We start from the raw sequence: 17,078 nt of genomic DNA, 5'->3' as shown, positions 1-17,078 counted from the left end.
TTTTTCAATAGGCACACTACAAAAGTAGACCGATAGTGACAGCAAACGACGCTATTTTTTCCCGCTCTTTTGACATTTCTCTTCAGTAAAGTTTTCCATTTCATCATGGAAAGATATACGATCCAACAACGAGTCGAAATTATTAAAATTTACTACCGAAATTCGGAGTCAGTGGCCTCAACTTTAAGAGCGTTACGTTCAATTTATGGTCGTCATAATCGTCCTGCCAGATCAACAATTGAGCGTCTAGTGGAAAAATTTGAATCCACAGGTACAGTGCAAAACGTTCCCGTGCCAGTGAGACAAAGAAGTGCTCGTAGTGTCGAGAATATTGCTGCCGTTAGCGCATCAATTGAGGAAGACCCAAATCAGTCTCTCACACGTCGTTTTTAAGCGTTGGGCTTATCTGTGACGTCGTTGTGGCGTATTATGCGAAAAGATCTTGGCCTACATCTTTACAAGATCAAAAAGACGCAAGAACTGAAGCCGCTTGACTTGAAAATGATCCGGATTTTCATCGAAAAATCATCTTCAGCGATGAGGCTCATTTCTGGCTGAATGGCTTCGTCAATAAGCAAAATATGCGTTATTGGCCAGGCAGCAATCCACACGAACTTCATGAGTCAGCATTACGTCCCGAAAAAATTGCGGTTTGGTGCGGTTTATGGGCCGGCGGCGTTATTGGGCCGTACTTCTTCCGTGATGATCACGACCGGCACGTTACTGTGAATGGGAATCGCTACCGCTCAATGATAACCGAATATTTTTGGCCCGAATTAGATGATATGGACTTGGACAATATAGGGTTTCAACAGGACGGCGCCACAAGCCACACAGCGAATGTCACAATCGATTTATTGAAAACCAAGTTTGGTGAGCGTGTTATCCCACGAAATGGCCCAGTCAATTGGCCGCCTCGGTTGTGCGATTTGACGCCGTTAGACTATTTCCTGTGGGGCAAGCCTATGGTCTATGCCAACAAGCCAGCGACGATTGATGAACTTCGTACGAATATAGAACGTGAAATTGCAGCAGTATCGGCCGAATTATGCTTGAAAACCGTCGAAAATTGGGTTCAGCGTCTGGACTTCTGCAAGCGTGCCCGTGGTGGCCATGCAAAAGAAATTGAGTTCCATACATAATGGCATCGAATGTACTTTGACATGAATAAAGAATTTCATTTATTTCCAAAACCGTTTTTGTTTTATTTAAAAAAACTTTTGTAGCGCTCTTATTGGAAAACCCTTTATATATGTATAACTAAAAGTTTGTCATAAGGACAGCCGCAGGATTTCGCCGGGAGCGGGTGCTAATCTAAAAAACTGCACTCGATCCCAGCGAAATCGCTGTAAAATTTCAGCCACAAACAAGTCTCACGACCGTGAGATAGGTGGTTACAGACTGTAACGGAATCAATACGACGATTTGGCAAAAGTCTCGTGCAACTTGAGGACACGGAGCGACCCAAGGACGACCGCCTTCTGCATTTTTCCCGCAAGTGTTTTAGCATATTGTTCATTCACAGGGTTGCTTTTCAGGTGACTAACCAGTGAAAGTTTGGCACCTCTAAGAGCGCCGATGATAAGGACGATTAGTTTGATAGAATATTCCGGCAGAGTTTGCCGAAAATTCGATAACGAACATGGTTCGCTTCTCGAAGTCAAGAAGAACCATGTCAGGCCTCGAGTGAGCAAGAGAAACAATTGTCGATAATATAAAGTTCCGGTATAAGCGACACTTCTTATTCTCGACAATTGACTCGATTTCCCTAGGAGCATTTAGAGGAGCGATATTAAAGTTGATGCCGTAAGAATGACCGAGATGGTAATAAAGCACTCTTAGTGCCGCATTGTGCCTTTGGATGTAGGTTGTTCCCGCATGAGTTGAGCAACAAGATAGTATATGTACCAAATGCTCGGGGTGTGCATCGCATGCCCTGCAGCTATCATCGGGAATGTCTTGGCTCAAAATGTGGCGACGATATGTTAAGGTAGAAATAACACCGTCTTGGCATGCCAAAATGAAACCCTCCGTACCAGACTTCAATCCGGATGACTTGAGGAAAGCAAAAGTTAGCTTTTTATGATTTTTAAGATTTTATGCATTTTGCTCACCTCTAATACTGAAGCTAAGTCCGAGTGTTTCAGCAGCCTCCTCCGCTGTTTTGTACAGAAACGCTCCTTTGCCCACTTCTTCGTGCTTCCTGCCAATTTTAAAAAGAGGGTCTCCTCCATTTGCGACTCTATGTGCTGTACCCAGAATGATCCTGCTGTGAAGACATTCGAAGACAACCTTGACGGCGTGAGATGTAGAGTCGCAAAATTTGTATATGATTCGGACATTATCCTTTTTAGATGACAAATCATGAATGCGACTCTGTGGCAAGCCCAGGTATGTAAAAGTCTCTCCAGCGCAAAGGTGTCATACAGCGCTTCTATCGACGAGCTCAGAGTCTTCAGGGATGCCATTAAGTTTTCCTCGCTTCAAATAAACCTTGGCGCATTTGTCTAACCTAAATTCCATTCCTATTTCATATATACGGTGCAAGATTTTAATCGATAATCCCAAATATCTTCTAAAATACCTTATCTATAAAGAAATGATTTGAACAAAGGTTGACCAGGACCGAGGCCATGGAAAGGTAAAATTAGGGTCAAATGTGTAAGAAACGACCAGATGCCCTTTTTCTGAAATGTATTGGTTTTTGGGATGAACAAACGTTCAAAATGCTTCACAAAAGTCGTTAGAAAGTTAAGGTGTACATCACCTTGACCATTATGACCTTCTGGTCAATTTTCAAAGTCACTTAAAGGTCAAGAAGATTTTTCTTAGATTGAACTCTGTTCCCGGATGAATATTTTTTGTAGACTTCAGGCTGTGGATTCTTATCACCTCCCCTTGCTTCTCACATTTCGGGTGGTTGATTACCGTGACTCCTCTTGCCTCTCACGATTGCTACCAGTTTTACAATCAGCCACGGATTAACTGTCCGAAGTGCTCTCCATTGGCTTGAAGACACAAATCTAGACGTCTTTCAAAACCGTCCATAGTTTTCAGCAAAGTTTCTCGAGAGATAGCTGCGAAAGCTGCTTGAATCCTTTTCATCAGATCTTCTCTTGTTGTTGGTCGCTGTGCAAAAACTACATTTTGAATATAACCCCATGAAAATAAGTCAATGAGGTTAGATGTGGTGAGCAGGGGGGGGGGGCATGCGAATGAACCTCCTCGTCCAATCCATCTCTCATTGAAATTTAAGTTCAATAACTCACGTACGATGAGTGCAAAATGTGGCGGAGCACCATCTTTGTCTTTTTGCTAAGTCAAAGTTTTCCAATAGTCTAGGTAAATGGTCCCTTAACAACATTTTCGTTGTACTCATGATGTCGGCATTCACGAACAAGAATGCTATTGCGAGCTCTTTCAGTCAAAGTACTTATTGTTAAATTAGTAGGATGTCTTCTGTCTGGCAACCGTTTAGCGTAAGCTCTTGATGCAGTGGCGTAGTTAACGTGACATTCACCTAAAATTAGTATCTTATCAACAATTTCAATATATAAGTAATCAGCCATATTTGTGAATTTCTTTGCAAACTATCAAAATATGACAAAATTGACAATACCTTATTTTTTTCCAATTTTCAATTACTCAAATTACGAATACAAAATCGGCAGCATTTAGAATTTTGAAATAATATATTTTCCCTGCATGAAGCTCCGAGCAAGATTATTATTTCAATAAACAAAAAAGCTTAACACCAAATGGTAATGAGGCCGGAAAGAAGCATCAATATCAGGGAAGCAAATGCCTCGCGATGGAGTGTAAATTCAGTCAACCACTCTAACGAAAAAAATGCATGCCGCTGGAAACTGTGGTCGGTTTTACTCTGTAGCTGACTGTAACACAGGTAGCAATGTTGAGAGGCATAGCGGACCCACGTTAATCAGCCACCCGAAACGTGAGAAGCAAGGGGAACTTACAAAAAAAAGCAACCCAAAGGAAACAGAAGTTACTACGTCCACACCCTTGTTTCTGGGTGCCGCTAAAAGTACGGACAAAGTATCTTTTTTATTTTTTTAACTAGTCACAGAGAAGTGACATTGTCAAGATTGTCACTTTTGTAACTAAATAGTCACAGTCTTTACATCTTATCCGAAATTATTGTTACTGTTTAGGTGTGTTAGGGGGGGGGGGGGTGATGCGATAACCATCCACAGCCTGAAGTCTAGAAACAAATTCATCCGGGCACATAGTTCAATCTAAGAAAAATCTTCTTGACCTTCAAGTAATCTTGAAAATTGACCTGCAGGTCATGATGGTCAAGGTGATGTACACCTAACATTTCATCAATTTTTGTAAAGCATCTTGAACGTTTGTTTACCCCGAAAACCCAAGACAATTCAGAAAAAGGGCATCTGGTCATTTCTCATACATTTTACCCTAATTTTTTACCTTTCCAAGGTCACAACAACCATTTTTCCACATGTCATTTTTGACGTGAAATTTCCCGCACTTTTCAAATCCTCAGTCAAAAATAGGGGTTCTCATTTAAGGAAAGGGTCCTACCTCCATTTGACCTTTAAAATTGACCCTCGGTCCTGGTCAACCTTTGTCCTTTTTGTGTGTGTGGTCTTTTGCTCGAGATTTTGTGAAACACCTCCCACCACTCACCACTATATCGTCGCGCCTCATCTAAACCCTGTCCGTGAGCCACGTCTACATCTTGCATTAAGAATATATTCTTGGTCTCTATTTAAGTTGAAAATATTCTTCAACTTAGTAGTAAATTTTTAGAATTAGAATATCGTTTTTTCAGTGCTAATGATTTTTGTTTTCTCTGGTCGGTAATGGCAGTTCTGTAGCCTGCTAAGAAAGATTCTCATCGTACTAGTATTTATCATCATTTCGATACTAAACTCAAATATGATGAAATACAATTTCTTATTAGTTTACATGGCATACTGAAATTTGACAAATTAAACAATTTAAGTATAAATTTGTTATAAATTTGTATAGTATAGTCTTATAAGAATAGAGAAAGAGGACAATGTGCCGATTTATTTAAGTCAACTAAATTAAATCAGAATAGCCCACAAAGGTGGTCTTGCTAGAACGGGTGGTATGTTTGCTGGAAGATCTTGCTCTTGTTCTTAATAAAGAGCTTCATATCTCCGTTTGCGTAAAGAAGATACTTGATCTCTTAAACACTGAGGCGTTTTATGAGGATATTCTCGGCGCATATTGACACAACGCTCATTTAACCTCTGCATGTTTCCTCTTAGCACCGGTAAGCTTTCTTGCCAACAGGTAAGGATGTCCCTCCTGAGTTGGTCCGACCATTTAAAACGATGTTTTTGCGTTTGTCCAGGGCCATTGCCTGGTTGTTCCCTCGGTTCGGCCCTATTGCCACTCCCAACTAAACCATGACCTCCATCCAAAAGACGCCTATTGTGGGGGCACTGCGCGAGCCAGAGCTCTCGGGCGATGGAGTCGCCATCTGCCTACGCTAATCTATCGATGGGTCATCGATGTGTTCGTCCAACATGATTCTCAAATCTGCTAGATTGAGATCGGAGACTGAGAGACTTCTTTTTGCCTCTCAAGACGGCATTATAGTTACCTTAGTTTACCGTTTGCGCATAATGACCGTACCTGTAGACGATACCAACTGCCGAACGTACTTAGCGAGCTGTCTTAGAGATAGGGTGTGGATGGATGTTAGTTTTTAAGAGTTAGTTGTAAGAAAATTCTCAATTTTTCAAGGCCCGCAGGCCGAAAAATAAACGTTTGTCTATCTACTTTGGATATTTTCGTATGTAAATTTTCTTAAATATTTTTAGTTGTCTTAAACGACTCCAAATTTACCCAATTTTCTAATTAACATTCTCTAGGCGATATATTCGCTTAATGTACTCCTTTCAAAAAAAAATTAATCTATAAGAATAAAAAATAATTTTATCAGACATTTTAAGCTTTCCTACTGGTAGAAATGAATTGGAATAAAATTAGATTCAGTTTTTCTACAATTGATTGTATTAACATTTATGATTTATCAAACTTCTCCTTTTTCCTGATGCATGTACATTTTTAAATTATTTTTTGAAAACAGGGGTCAAATTAGGGAGTGCCGTTCAAGAAAAATCAACTTTATGAAACTTACGGTAGTAAACTAATTTAGCCTACACTGTTCATTCCATTTGGATATTCATTTATGATTGAAAAATTAATCGAATTGTCCGAAATTTGATAATACAGTTTGCAACGGACTTTTACGTTTTGAGACCTCCTGAATCCAAAAATCAAGGGTTGGCGATGACATCTGTCTGTCCGTTTGTCCGTCCAAACCACGGATAAAAATGTAAAAATGTTGAGCATTTAAAACGTTTTTGGGTAATTTTTTTAAGATATAAAAATTTTATATCCGGATAATTGCAGTGCTCAGACAGCCAAGCAATTTATCCTGATGACTTTTTTCCAAATGTGTTGACAAAAAACACACGATATGAGAGAAGTCAGGTGGAGAAAAACGTTGCTTTTTGGAAGCCCTACAAGATTATCGTAATAAATTTTTAGATTTTCTGGGAAAATTCAAATTTTGATCAAACTTATACGCGCCCGAAAATGCGGGAGCATACGTGAACGCAAGTGCGGCCGCATATTTTCAGTAGGGAAGAGTCTGCTCTTTTTAAATCTTTTCGGTTTTTTTGTTGCACACCATTTTTATGAACGTTATCGTTTCTCGAAACAGAGATACATTCTTTTTTAAATATTTTTTGCTCAGTATACAACCCTCACATTATTATATTAAATTATTCTTAAAAAATATAAACATAAACATAAATAAAATCAGCTAGTAAACAAAAGAGGTCCATTATTAATATTTTGTAAATAAAAGGGTTCAGAATAGTCTCGACCATCGAAGGTGTAACAACCAAACTGAAAGAAGCAAGCAAATTTGTACTGTAAAGAAGTTTCTTTCAATTTTGATATGTCACACCTTCGATGTTCGAAACTATTATGAACCCTTTATTTTAATATTTTAAAATAATATTTTTTAAAATAATATTTTCATTCAGCTTTATCTCCAAATGTAGAAATTGGAAGATTATGACCCCCTCAAAATATTAATCAATTTAATCTTTATGAAATTCCTTTATTAAACTGCAAGCAGGCAGCCTGCATGAAGAAAATCCAAAAGAGTGAAAGAGATGGACCACTCTCTATCTCTCTCACTCTTATGGGTTTTCTGCATGCAAGCTGTCTGCTTGCAAAGGCATGAAAGCACCCTCATGAAGCCAAGGCATTTCCATCGTTGTGCGCTTTCTGAGTGATCCGTTTCGCGGCGGCAAATGCTAGGGATACAAGACGAGACTGGAGTTTGAATAGTACAATTTTGACTTGCATTTCATTTAAAGCTAGCTCTAAGGCGTCAAGGCATGTTCGAGGGATCTGTTCACATTATGGATGTAAACATTCCTAGCGATCGTACCGAATTCGAGTGGAGCTCATATTTGTTTTTTTAAACATTTATTTAATCTTCAAACATTGTAATTATATAAACAATTTTCATAAATGGCTATTTTTTAAAGAATGCGTTTAATTTATTATATTGCTTTGTAAATTTACAAGAAATATTATTTATTTACAACATTAATTATTTAATAAATTTTAATTAAAAAATTGAAAGTGCCCTTTTTTAAGAGGCAATGTGTTTACGGACTTAACTAAAAATGTCTATCTGATAACTTCTTTCTATGTTGCTTTACAAATCTACCACAACTATTAATTATTTTAAGAATTTCAATTGCAAAATTAAGAGTTTAACCATTTTTCTACGAGTGAATTTGTTTACAGAGTGAACTAAAAATGTCTATCGGATGACTGTTTTCTATGTTGTTTTTTAAATTTACGAGAACTATTAATTATTTAAACAATTTTAATCAAAAAATTAAGTGTTTGGCCTTTGTCCTACAAATCAATTTGTTTTCGAAATCAACTAAGAAGGTACATTCGATGAATCTTTTCAATGTTCCTTTATAAATTTCCAAGAACTATTAATTATTGAAATAATTTCAATAGAAATATTAAGAGTTTGGTTTTTTCTACTAGTAGGCTCTATTTTTAACATAATTAACTAAGAATGTATTTTCAATTATTTTTTTATCTGATGCTTTAAAAATTAAAAATTATTAATTATTTAAGAAATGTTTATCAACAAATTTATAGTTTGGCTATTTTTGAAGTGAGACACATAGTTTGTTTACGGAATGAACTAAGAATGTCTTTCGATGATCATTTCCCACCATACCTTGTAAATTTATAATAATTATGATTCATTTAAACAATATTCATAAACATATTGAGAGTAAGGGTATTTTTCAATTAATAAAGACAATTTGTTTACGTAGTTAACTAACATAAGTCCGTGGTCTAAACTTGTTAACTACTTATGGCGCTTATGGGACACATTTCAGTGTACGTTCTGTTGAGTTCATGTGCATGTAAAATGTTTTTTGTGGCTACTTTCACGTTATTTTTTATGTTGTTGTCTATGGATCGCTATAAAGACAAAGGCGAGCGACGCGTCTCATTTACTAACACTCAGCAATTTTTTGCAATAAACTATTTAAAATTTTTGCAAACACATATATGTTTGGCTTGCGATTCCAAACGTTTTGACACATAAAACTTTCCCACAGCTTGGAAAACAACGCAGAAACATGCGAGCCCACAAAAAACAATAGAAAACGTTCAATTTTGATTTAAATGTTATAAAACTAACGTGTATTATTATTCTCTAGTAAATGAACAAAAAACATTTTACAGTTTGAAAAAATATTGAAAACTGCAAAAATAACGATTTTTCTTTGCCGTGTAAGATTTCTGAAATGTTGGTTAACAGGTTTAGACCACGGACCCTGCATATGTAACTAGAGGGTAAGGTAGGACTATTAGATGTGCAATTTAATATTGGAAAAATATCGTGTAATATCCTAACAGAAAAACTCTTATATTAGTTATTTCGGGTTCCAATCGTGTAAACAACTACGAATTTTGCCGACGCGACGTAGTTTTTTACACGATTGGAACCCGAAATATCTCTTTGTATCAATTATTATGTTTATTCTAATTGATTAAAAAACTTATTTATTATATTGAAAACATCCCCTCGAACACTATCCAGATTTCCACGAATTAGTTCCCGAAATTTAATCCGGTATACTGCGCCTGACTTTTATCTAGATATACATTAGATATACCTAAGTATTCAAATAAATATACTCCTGCACTTTCCTTTCGAATATACTCATTTTTAATATTTTGCATTTTTTATCAATTAAAAAAGCGTTTCCATTATAACTTAGTGGCGAAACCATTGGTCTGTAAAAGATAATGGATGCTAGGAGCTTTAAAAATGGTAACACGTCTAATCGTTGATGTGTTCATTTTTCTTGTATATAACAGTCTTGAATGATTTGCTTTGCTCGTAGAACTGTGCACTTAATGGTTCATAATGAATTGCAAAAATTAATTTTGCACTTAAAGACTCTAATGTGTTACAGCAGTTATGGTATCCGCCAAGTTACGTTCCCAATTTGTTCTGAAATGTTGATTTAATTTAGCAATAAGACACCCTCATTCCAAGTCAGGCATCTCTTCATCGTCACTGTCTGCTCCATCTGCATCATCTCCCATATCCAGATCATCAAAATTTGGTTTACTATCGCCAGCTCCTCCTAGACCACCCATCTGGCGCATCATCTGAAATATTACAATATAATAGTTCATTGGAAAAGAATTATTTTTAATTATAGCTGAATACGGAAGTATCTACAGACAAATACAAACCAGAGACTTCCAAAATTAGATTAGAAGGCTCTAAAATTCTTTAGTTTCTACGAATAGTATATGACTTGAAACAGTTCAATATAATTTCATTAAATCATATTTATAAAATTTAACTAAAGCGGGAGAAAATCTAAGCCGGTATGCTACTGAACGACTAACACAAATTCTTGTGCTAAAGAGTAATATGTATCACTTGTATGGATGACGTGAAACTAGTCATTACGTGCGAAACCACTTAAAGAGGAAATGAAGGAACCCGCGGCAACGAGACCACTCTCGATGTCATGATCTTTAAGTGGTAACGAAGATGGCCGTGGAGCTAGTATGCGCAAGTGTGACGAAAATAAAACGTTTTTCGCCTAGACCAAGAGTGGGTTGGATCATGCTTGCTGTGAAGGAACGCACAGGCAGAACTCTGTAGGAAAAAAGTGAAATTAAATCTCTTAATTTAATTTGTAATTTTATCGGTTTGAGTATAGATCCGACGCTATAGCAATACCGAACTATGTCGATTAAGTAAGTATTGACATGGAGCAGTTCTTTATGTAGAACTCGCAACATTCAGAAGTTGAATATCAGCTGTTCTAAAGCATTGAGCACACACTGTTAGACTTTTGTATCGGGTACGGAACGAAATCTGAATCACATTGCGTAGTTAAGATAGAAGTTTTACGATTCAAAACACTAAGACGCGTTACGTTTAAACAACAAGCAGCTGCGATTCTAAAAATGCGACAATGGAGCAGTTCCACGTATGAAATGCTTATATTGAAGTCTTAAACGACGCTAGTTGGGACAAAGCGAAACCCGACCCGTTCAATGTTTTCATACGCGAAATCTCGGTGTCTAATCGGCAGTGCGTCGAAATAAATATACTCGCTACGCTTCACTCCGTTCGACTCGGCTGGTTCGAATAACGATGAACAGCGAGAATCGAACGAATCTGTAACGTAGGAGCTGCGCGTGAGCAGTGCGCTGAGTTGAGGCGCCGGACAATATGTGTTGGGAAAAATTAAACACTAATTATTTAAATATCAAATCTCGCATGCTCTCAAATTTAAACGGTGCACGTCAATATTTAGAGGAACAAACATCGTTCATGCAATAAAATGCAAGAGTTAAGGCTGATGAACGATCAAAGTTACGATAATGCAGTAATAAGATGGTTGCAGATGTAGAACACTATCAGATCAATCAAGGAACGCCAGCTGATCGAAATAAGTGAGATTTAGACTGTTCGCAATTTAAAATGCAAGCCGATTATTAATCTAACATCGTATGTCCTAGGAACTACGCAACTTTTCGCGTACCCGTATCAGTACGTGATCAGTTGCAAGCATAGATTATAATAATTATAAACTTGCAGTATTAACAAAATTGATTTGTTTTATTTTTTAATTGTAATATGGCTACAAAATTCGTTTTGCATTAAAAGTCGACAAACTTTAAAATATAAAAACGCGTGTGCCTAAATAATTAAATTAAAAATTTTTTCTTCTATTATTTTAAATTTTTCATTATGACGAGCTTTTCCTTTAAAATTATGTTATACACAAATTAGGGAAAAAAGTTTAAAAGATTAGTAGTTTTTAGGTTACTAAACGTAAACAAATTCTTAATTGGTTACAAAAAGTGAACCATTTAATTAAAAAAAACTTTTTTAAATGTATAAAACTAGAACAAGGCCCGAAAAAAATTAGAAGTTAAACGTCCAAATTGATCGAAAACTTTCCAAAATATGCCATTAAAAAAAGCATGTAACCACAAATAACTAGAAAACGGTTCATTCGAATTGACTCAAAATTGAAATCAGTTAATGGTATCATGGGGCCTATCTTTTCTGGGAGTTTCAACTAAAAATATATATTTTTCCTCGAGTTATTGTGGAAAACAAAAAAGCATTTTTTCACTTAACCTAAAAATGGTCAAGAACGAATAAATCAATTAGACTAAAAATTTAGTCATTTATACAACTTTTTTAAAATGGGTCGATACAATTAAATGGAGATTTGCCATGGAAGTAACATTTTGCTATAAAAATGACTCCAGCGGATCAAATTTGCAAACTTCAAATTGTTATTTTTAAAAATTAATGAATTTTATTTTCAAAACTTTAGACGCACGTATTTGTATACTTTAACGCAAAACAAATTTTATAACAGTATAAAAATTAAACAGTAAACCCAATCAATTTTGTTTATGTTGGAAGTATATAATTATTATAATCAATGTTTGCAACTGATCACGTACTGATACTGGTACGCGATAAATTGCGTAGTTGCAGGACTGACGTGCTGTGATCCAGATTTCGTTACGTGCCCAATGCAAAAGTGAAACAGTGTATGTCTCGATGTTTTAGAACAGCTGATATTCAACTTATGAATGTTACGAGTTCTACATAAAGAACTGCTGCTCCATGTCAATACTTACTTAATCGATGTAGTTCGGTATTGCTATAGCGTCGGTTCTATACTCAAACCGATGAAATGATAAGTTAAATAAAGAGAGCCAGTTCCACTTTTTTTTACCTAAAGAGTTCTAATTTATGCGAAGCTTATTAGTCCAAGGTGTTATTCAACTAATATAGTCGCATATTTTTTTCGGTGTAAGAATTGACGTCAGAGTATCGACTTTTTTCGATATAAACACGGCAATTCGAACGTGATAAGTGTCAACAAAACAGGTTTATGCGTGTGAAAATATAATCCTGCTCTTTCTTTAAATTAATATAAACTAGCTATTGGAAACGAGGATATTACATCATATAGTTAATTCCATATACAATCGTGTATAGTACAGGTCATCTCCAGTTGTTTTAACCATTTATGTTACTATAAGAACAAACAAAATACTGAGAAGCCACTACCACAGAATCACAGAGCACCTTAACGCTCAGATTTTGAAATACGTTACAAAAAAAGACGCAGACCGACCGTTTAAAAATTTGAGGTTTAAAATCAAAAGACGTTTCCTAAAAGAAATATATAAAAAATTATTTTATTCAATATTTGCTTCGTAACGGAAAGTCAGATTCGATTAAGGGCATGTGATATTTACAACATTATCGATTTTACCAGTTTTAGGTTCCCCCGGCTTTTTTTCTAGAATAAATAGTTTGCCTTAAAAATTTGGAAAAATGATAGCGAACATGCTAACGGACGTCCCTGCACACTTTTTTGTCGGTTAATTCCAAAAAATTTTGATTTTGCTAAAAACTTGTGTATATTACAAGGTTATGTGCGTTACGATTCTCTCCCATAATTATTCTAGAGTGCTTACCGACAGCATCGGTACGACAGAGAACTACATTATTGGAAAGACAGAGAGCTAAAAATGACTCTAACCTGAAAATAATGCACATGCATATAATTTTTATTTCGTTATGATGTTTTATAGCACCTCCGAATTCAGTTTTTAAAACCACGATTGACCACACGACGAAGTATCACATGCCCTTAACAAATCAGCGCCCGACTTCTCCTAATCACAGTTCCTATTGGATAAGGAAAGAACGAACGCTGACAGCAAGTCACGGAAATAAAGTAATCGAAGTGGTCGATACCAATGTAAAAAGTATCGATACCTTTATAATCAATCTTCCAAGTATCGGTATCGAGAATCAAGTATCGCATTGGTATCGCCAATACCTAGCATTTTTATTTTATTTTTTTTTTATTTTAACAAAATGACAAGTATGCTCTTCCCTATTTCGTGATGTGTCGCGTTTAGTTAATTCTGAGCGGCATTGAACGGCCCTCTATCAACAAATGGGAGTTCAAGGGTCACAAGACTAAAGCTTTAAATTAATATTAACTAGCGCGGCACTAAAGTGAAAGGTGACAGTTTATAATTAGGGACGCGAAATTCTCCTTATGAAAACTTCTAAATAAAACTAAATGAAATCTTTAAATAAAAACCTTTGAAATAAGAGCGATAAATGTCACTAAGACAGCATCATCTCTAGGGAATTCATTTTAGAAAATTATTTAAAATTCAGGATTTACGATTAGAGAAAAGTTAGATCAATTTTGGTGATGTTAAGTCTTGCTGAATCCAGGTGTTAGAGAAATGGGAGTTCAAGGGTCACAAGACTAAAGCTTTAAATTAATATTAACTAGCGCGGCACTAAAGTGAAAGGTGACAGTTTATAATTAGGGACGCGAAATTCTCCTTATGAAAACTTCTAAATAAAACTAAATGAAATCTTTAAATAAAAACCTTTGAAATAAGAGCGATAAATGGCACTAAGACAGCATCGTCTCTAGGGAATTCATTTTAGAAAATTATTTTACAATTCAGGATTTACGATTAGAGAAAAGTTAGATCAATTTTGGTGATGTTAAGTCTTGCTGAATCCAGGTGTTAGAGAAATCAGGTAAAAGAATAATTTTACAGACTACGTGTGTGTCAAAGGGAAAATTTAATATTATACCTATAAGATGGCTGAGTTTTAAGGAGATTGTAATATTTTAATGTGGATTCAAGGAGAAGGAAAGAAAATTGCAATTGTTATTTGTATTTCAAGGTTGCTAATTTTTCGATTAAACCTTAAGGGGGTACTTCCTACAGAGGCTTCAAGCAATTCATTTTTTATTGCCTTAATTTACAGTTTGAAACCTTTAGAATAAGATGCAGTTAGTGATTTTGGTCAATTCTCAAAAATGAAGTCCTGCGAGCCTTTGAGCGTGACTCGCTTCTGCTTCAATTGGATTCATGTTCCAACAAACCAAGGTTCCGCCAATCCGATGCTTAAATACCGCTAATACCCCCACCATATTCTCTGAATTGGAGCGAACGGAACGCGAAGCCAACTGCCTGAAATACTTGAAAAAAAGTCAACGGGAATACTGGAATCATACGTTTCTCCTGTGCCGAAATTTTAAACACGATTATTTCGACACTTTTTTTCCAATGGCACACGTTTTAAAAATACTTATGTCCAATGGATGAACCTAAGACCAACTAAAAATTATCAAAATAAACATGTTTTTGTCTGGGTCAAAGTTTGAAGTTTTTTCCGAAAAATCAACTTTTTTGTTCACCCAATTCGTGTAAACCGCATTTGGCCTCCATTCCGGGCAACTTCACGGCGAATGTTTATACATTCGCCATTTTTTATTTTTTTAAAGCAACAAAAACCATTTCGTAAGCTATAATTATATGATAAAAAGTAACTTTGACCCTGAAAAGATATATACATTCCTTACCCTTAAAAAGAAATTTAAGAAAATCGACTAAGATTTGGCATACTATAAGGATTGCCCCCTTTAATAGGGCGTATAAGTTAGTCTAAAAGAATTAGTTTCGTATTGCATTTGCTTAACTCAATAAATAAAAAGGTCAATTGCGCAAAAAACCGAACATATCGCGTTTGGGTCATTGCACAAAATGTCCCGAATAAGGAGGCGAGAGTACAAGAATGAAAATTCTAGGTTGAAAAACGAGGCACTGGAGCAGTTTTGAAGTTAGAACTTCTAAGAACTATTTTTTGAGAAAAACTGATTTATAGTTGCTAAGTGCGGTAAGTGCATGTATTATATTGCTCTTCAAATGTATAATTTACCAGCTTCCAATTGCTTTCTGGAACATGATTATAGCATCAATAGATTTTACATAAGCAGGGCGTATAGCGAAACTTAATTATCAAATTACCGGCGAATTCCCTGATCCAAATGAACATTTTCCTCGGTTTTATTTGGTGGTATATGCGTACCAATTTCCCAAAAAATGTTCACGTTTTAATTTTTTTCATGAATGCAACACTCTTCTTAAAATTTCAGGTTTTTTAAACTTCTAACATAGTATCGGTTAGGAAGCCCGTTTAATACCACAAAAGATGTTTTTTTCTGTGTAAAATAACTTTTTTTTTATAAAATGCCATCAATTTCCAGAAGACAGTGATTATAGAAATAAAAAAAAAACTTTGTTTATCATAAAGTTATATATATACACATAATTAAAAATTTGTCATAAAGACAACCGCAGGATTTCGCCAGGAGCGGGTGCTAATCTGAAAAATTGCATCCGCTTCCAGCGAAATCGCGGTAAAATTTCAGCCACAACCACGTCTCACAACCGTAAGATAGGTGGTTACAGTCTGTAAAGGAATCAATACGGCGATCCAGCAAAAGCCTCGGGCACCCTAAGAACACGGAGTGACCCCCGGACAACCGCCTTCTGCATTTTTCCCGCAAGTGTTTTAGCATATTGTTGACACGCAGGGATGCTTTTTAGGCCATTAGCAAGTGAAAGCTGGGCACCTCCAAGAGCGCCGATGATAAGGACGATCAGTTTATCACAATATTCTGGGTACAATCATTGCAACTCCCTTATAAGGTCTTGATACCTCTCATTCTTTTCATTCTCCTTGGCTATGTTGCTTTTGTCAGCTGGTGTCGAAAATTCGATAACGAACATGGTTCGCTTCTCAAAGTCAAAAAGAACCATGTCAGGCCTCGAGTGAGCAACAGAAACAATTGTCGAGACTATAAAGTTCCAGTATATGCGGCACTTCCCATTCTCGACAATTGACTCAATTTCCCTAGGAGCATTTAGAGGAGCGATATTACGGTGAATGCCGTAGGAGTGACAGAGATGGTAATAAAGCACTCTGAGTGCCGCATTGTGCTTTTGAATGTAGGTCGTTCCCGCATGTGTTGGACAACTAGATAGTATGTGAGCTAAATGCTCGGGGTGTGCATCGCATGCCCTGCAGCTATCATCGGGAATGTCTTGGCTCAAAATGTGGCGACGGTATGTTAAGGTGGAAATGACACCGTCTTGGCATGCAAAAATGAAAACCTCTGTACCAGACTTCAATCCGGGCGATTTAAGGAAAGCAAACGTTAGCTCACAAGACATTGACTGATCCTTCACATTTCTGTGGAAGATACCGTGCATCCTCATATCGAGGAGCTGTTCACGAAAGTTTTTCTCTTGTGTTTTTTTAATCCGGGCTTTCAGGAGTAAGTACTCGAGATAGATAAGATTTGATGCATTTTGCTCACCCCTAATACTGAAGTCAAGTCCGAGTGTTTCAGCAGCCTCCTCCGCTGCTTTGTACAGAAATGCTCCTTTGCCCACTTCTTCGTGATTCCTGACTATTTTAAGAAGAGGGCCTCTTCCATTATAACTCTATGTGCTGTACCCAGAATAATCCTGTTGTGAAGACATTCAAGACTCAATATTCCGCGACCCCCTTGACGGCATGAGATGTACAGTCGCGGAACGGA

The 17,078-nt window shown here is 36.4% G+C and overlaps 1 protein-coding gene across 1 annotated transcript in view; it reads right to left on the bottom strand.

Annotated features, from left to right (window-relative positions):
- Nucleotides 1–9,287: 9,287 nt before the first annotated feature.
- The window catches only part of LOC117169188 (prostaglandin E synthase 3), a 143,340-nt gene continuing 135,549 nt past the window's right edge, over nucleotides 9,288–17,078 (bottom strand). Inside the window, exon 3 of the mRNA XM_033355415.1 lies at nucleotides 9,288–9,759. Coding sequence (XP_033211306.1) covers nucleotides 9,634–9,759 — 126 coding nt within the window. The 3' untranslated portion in view covers nucleotides 9,288–9,633. The remainder of the gene's footprint in view (nucleotides 9,760–17,078) is intronic.

Source organism: Belonocnema kinseyi, chromosome 3 (assembly GCF_010883055.1).
Source record: "Belonocnema kinseyi isolate 2016_QV_RU_SX_M_011 chromosome 3, B_treatae_v1, whole genome shotgun sequence".
NCBI lineage: Eukaryota > Metazoa > Arthropoda > Insecta > Hymenoptera > Cynipidae > Belonocnema > Belonocnema kinseyi.
The sequence above is the reverse complement of the archived record's forward strand: the minus strand, read 5'-3'. Positions and strand labels throughout refer to the sequence as shown.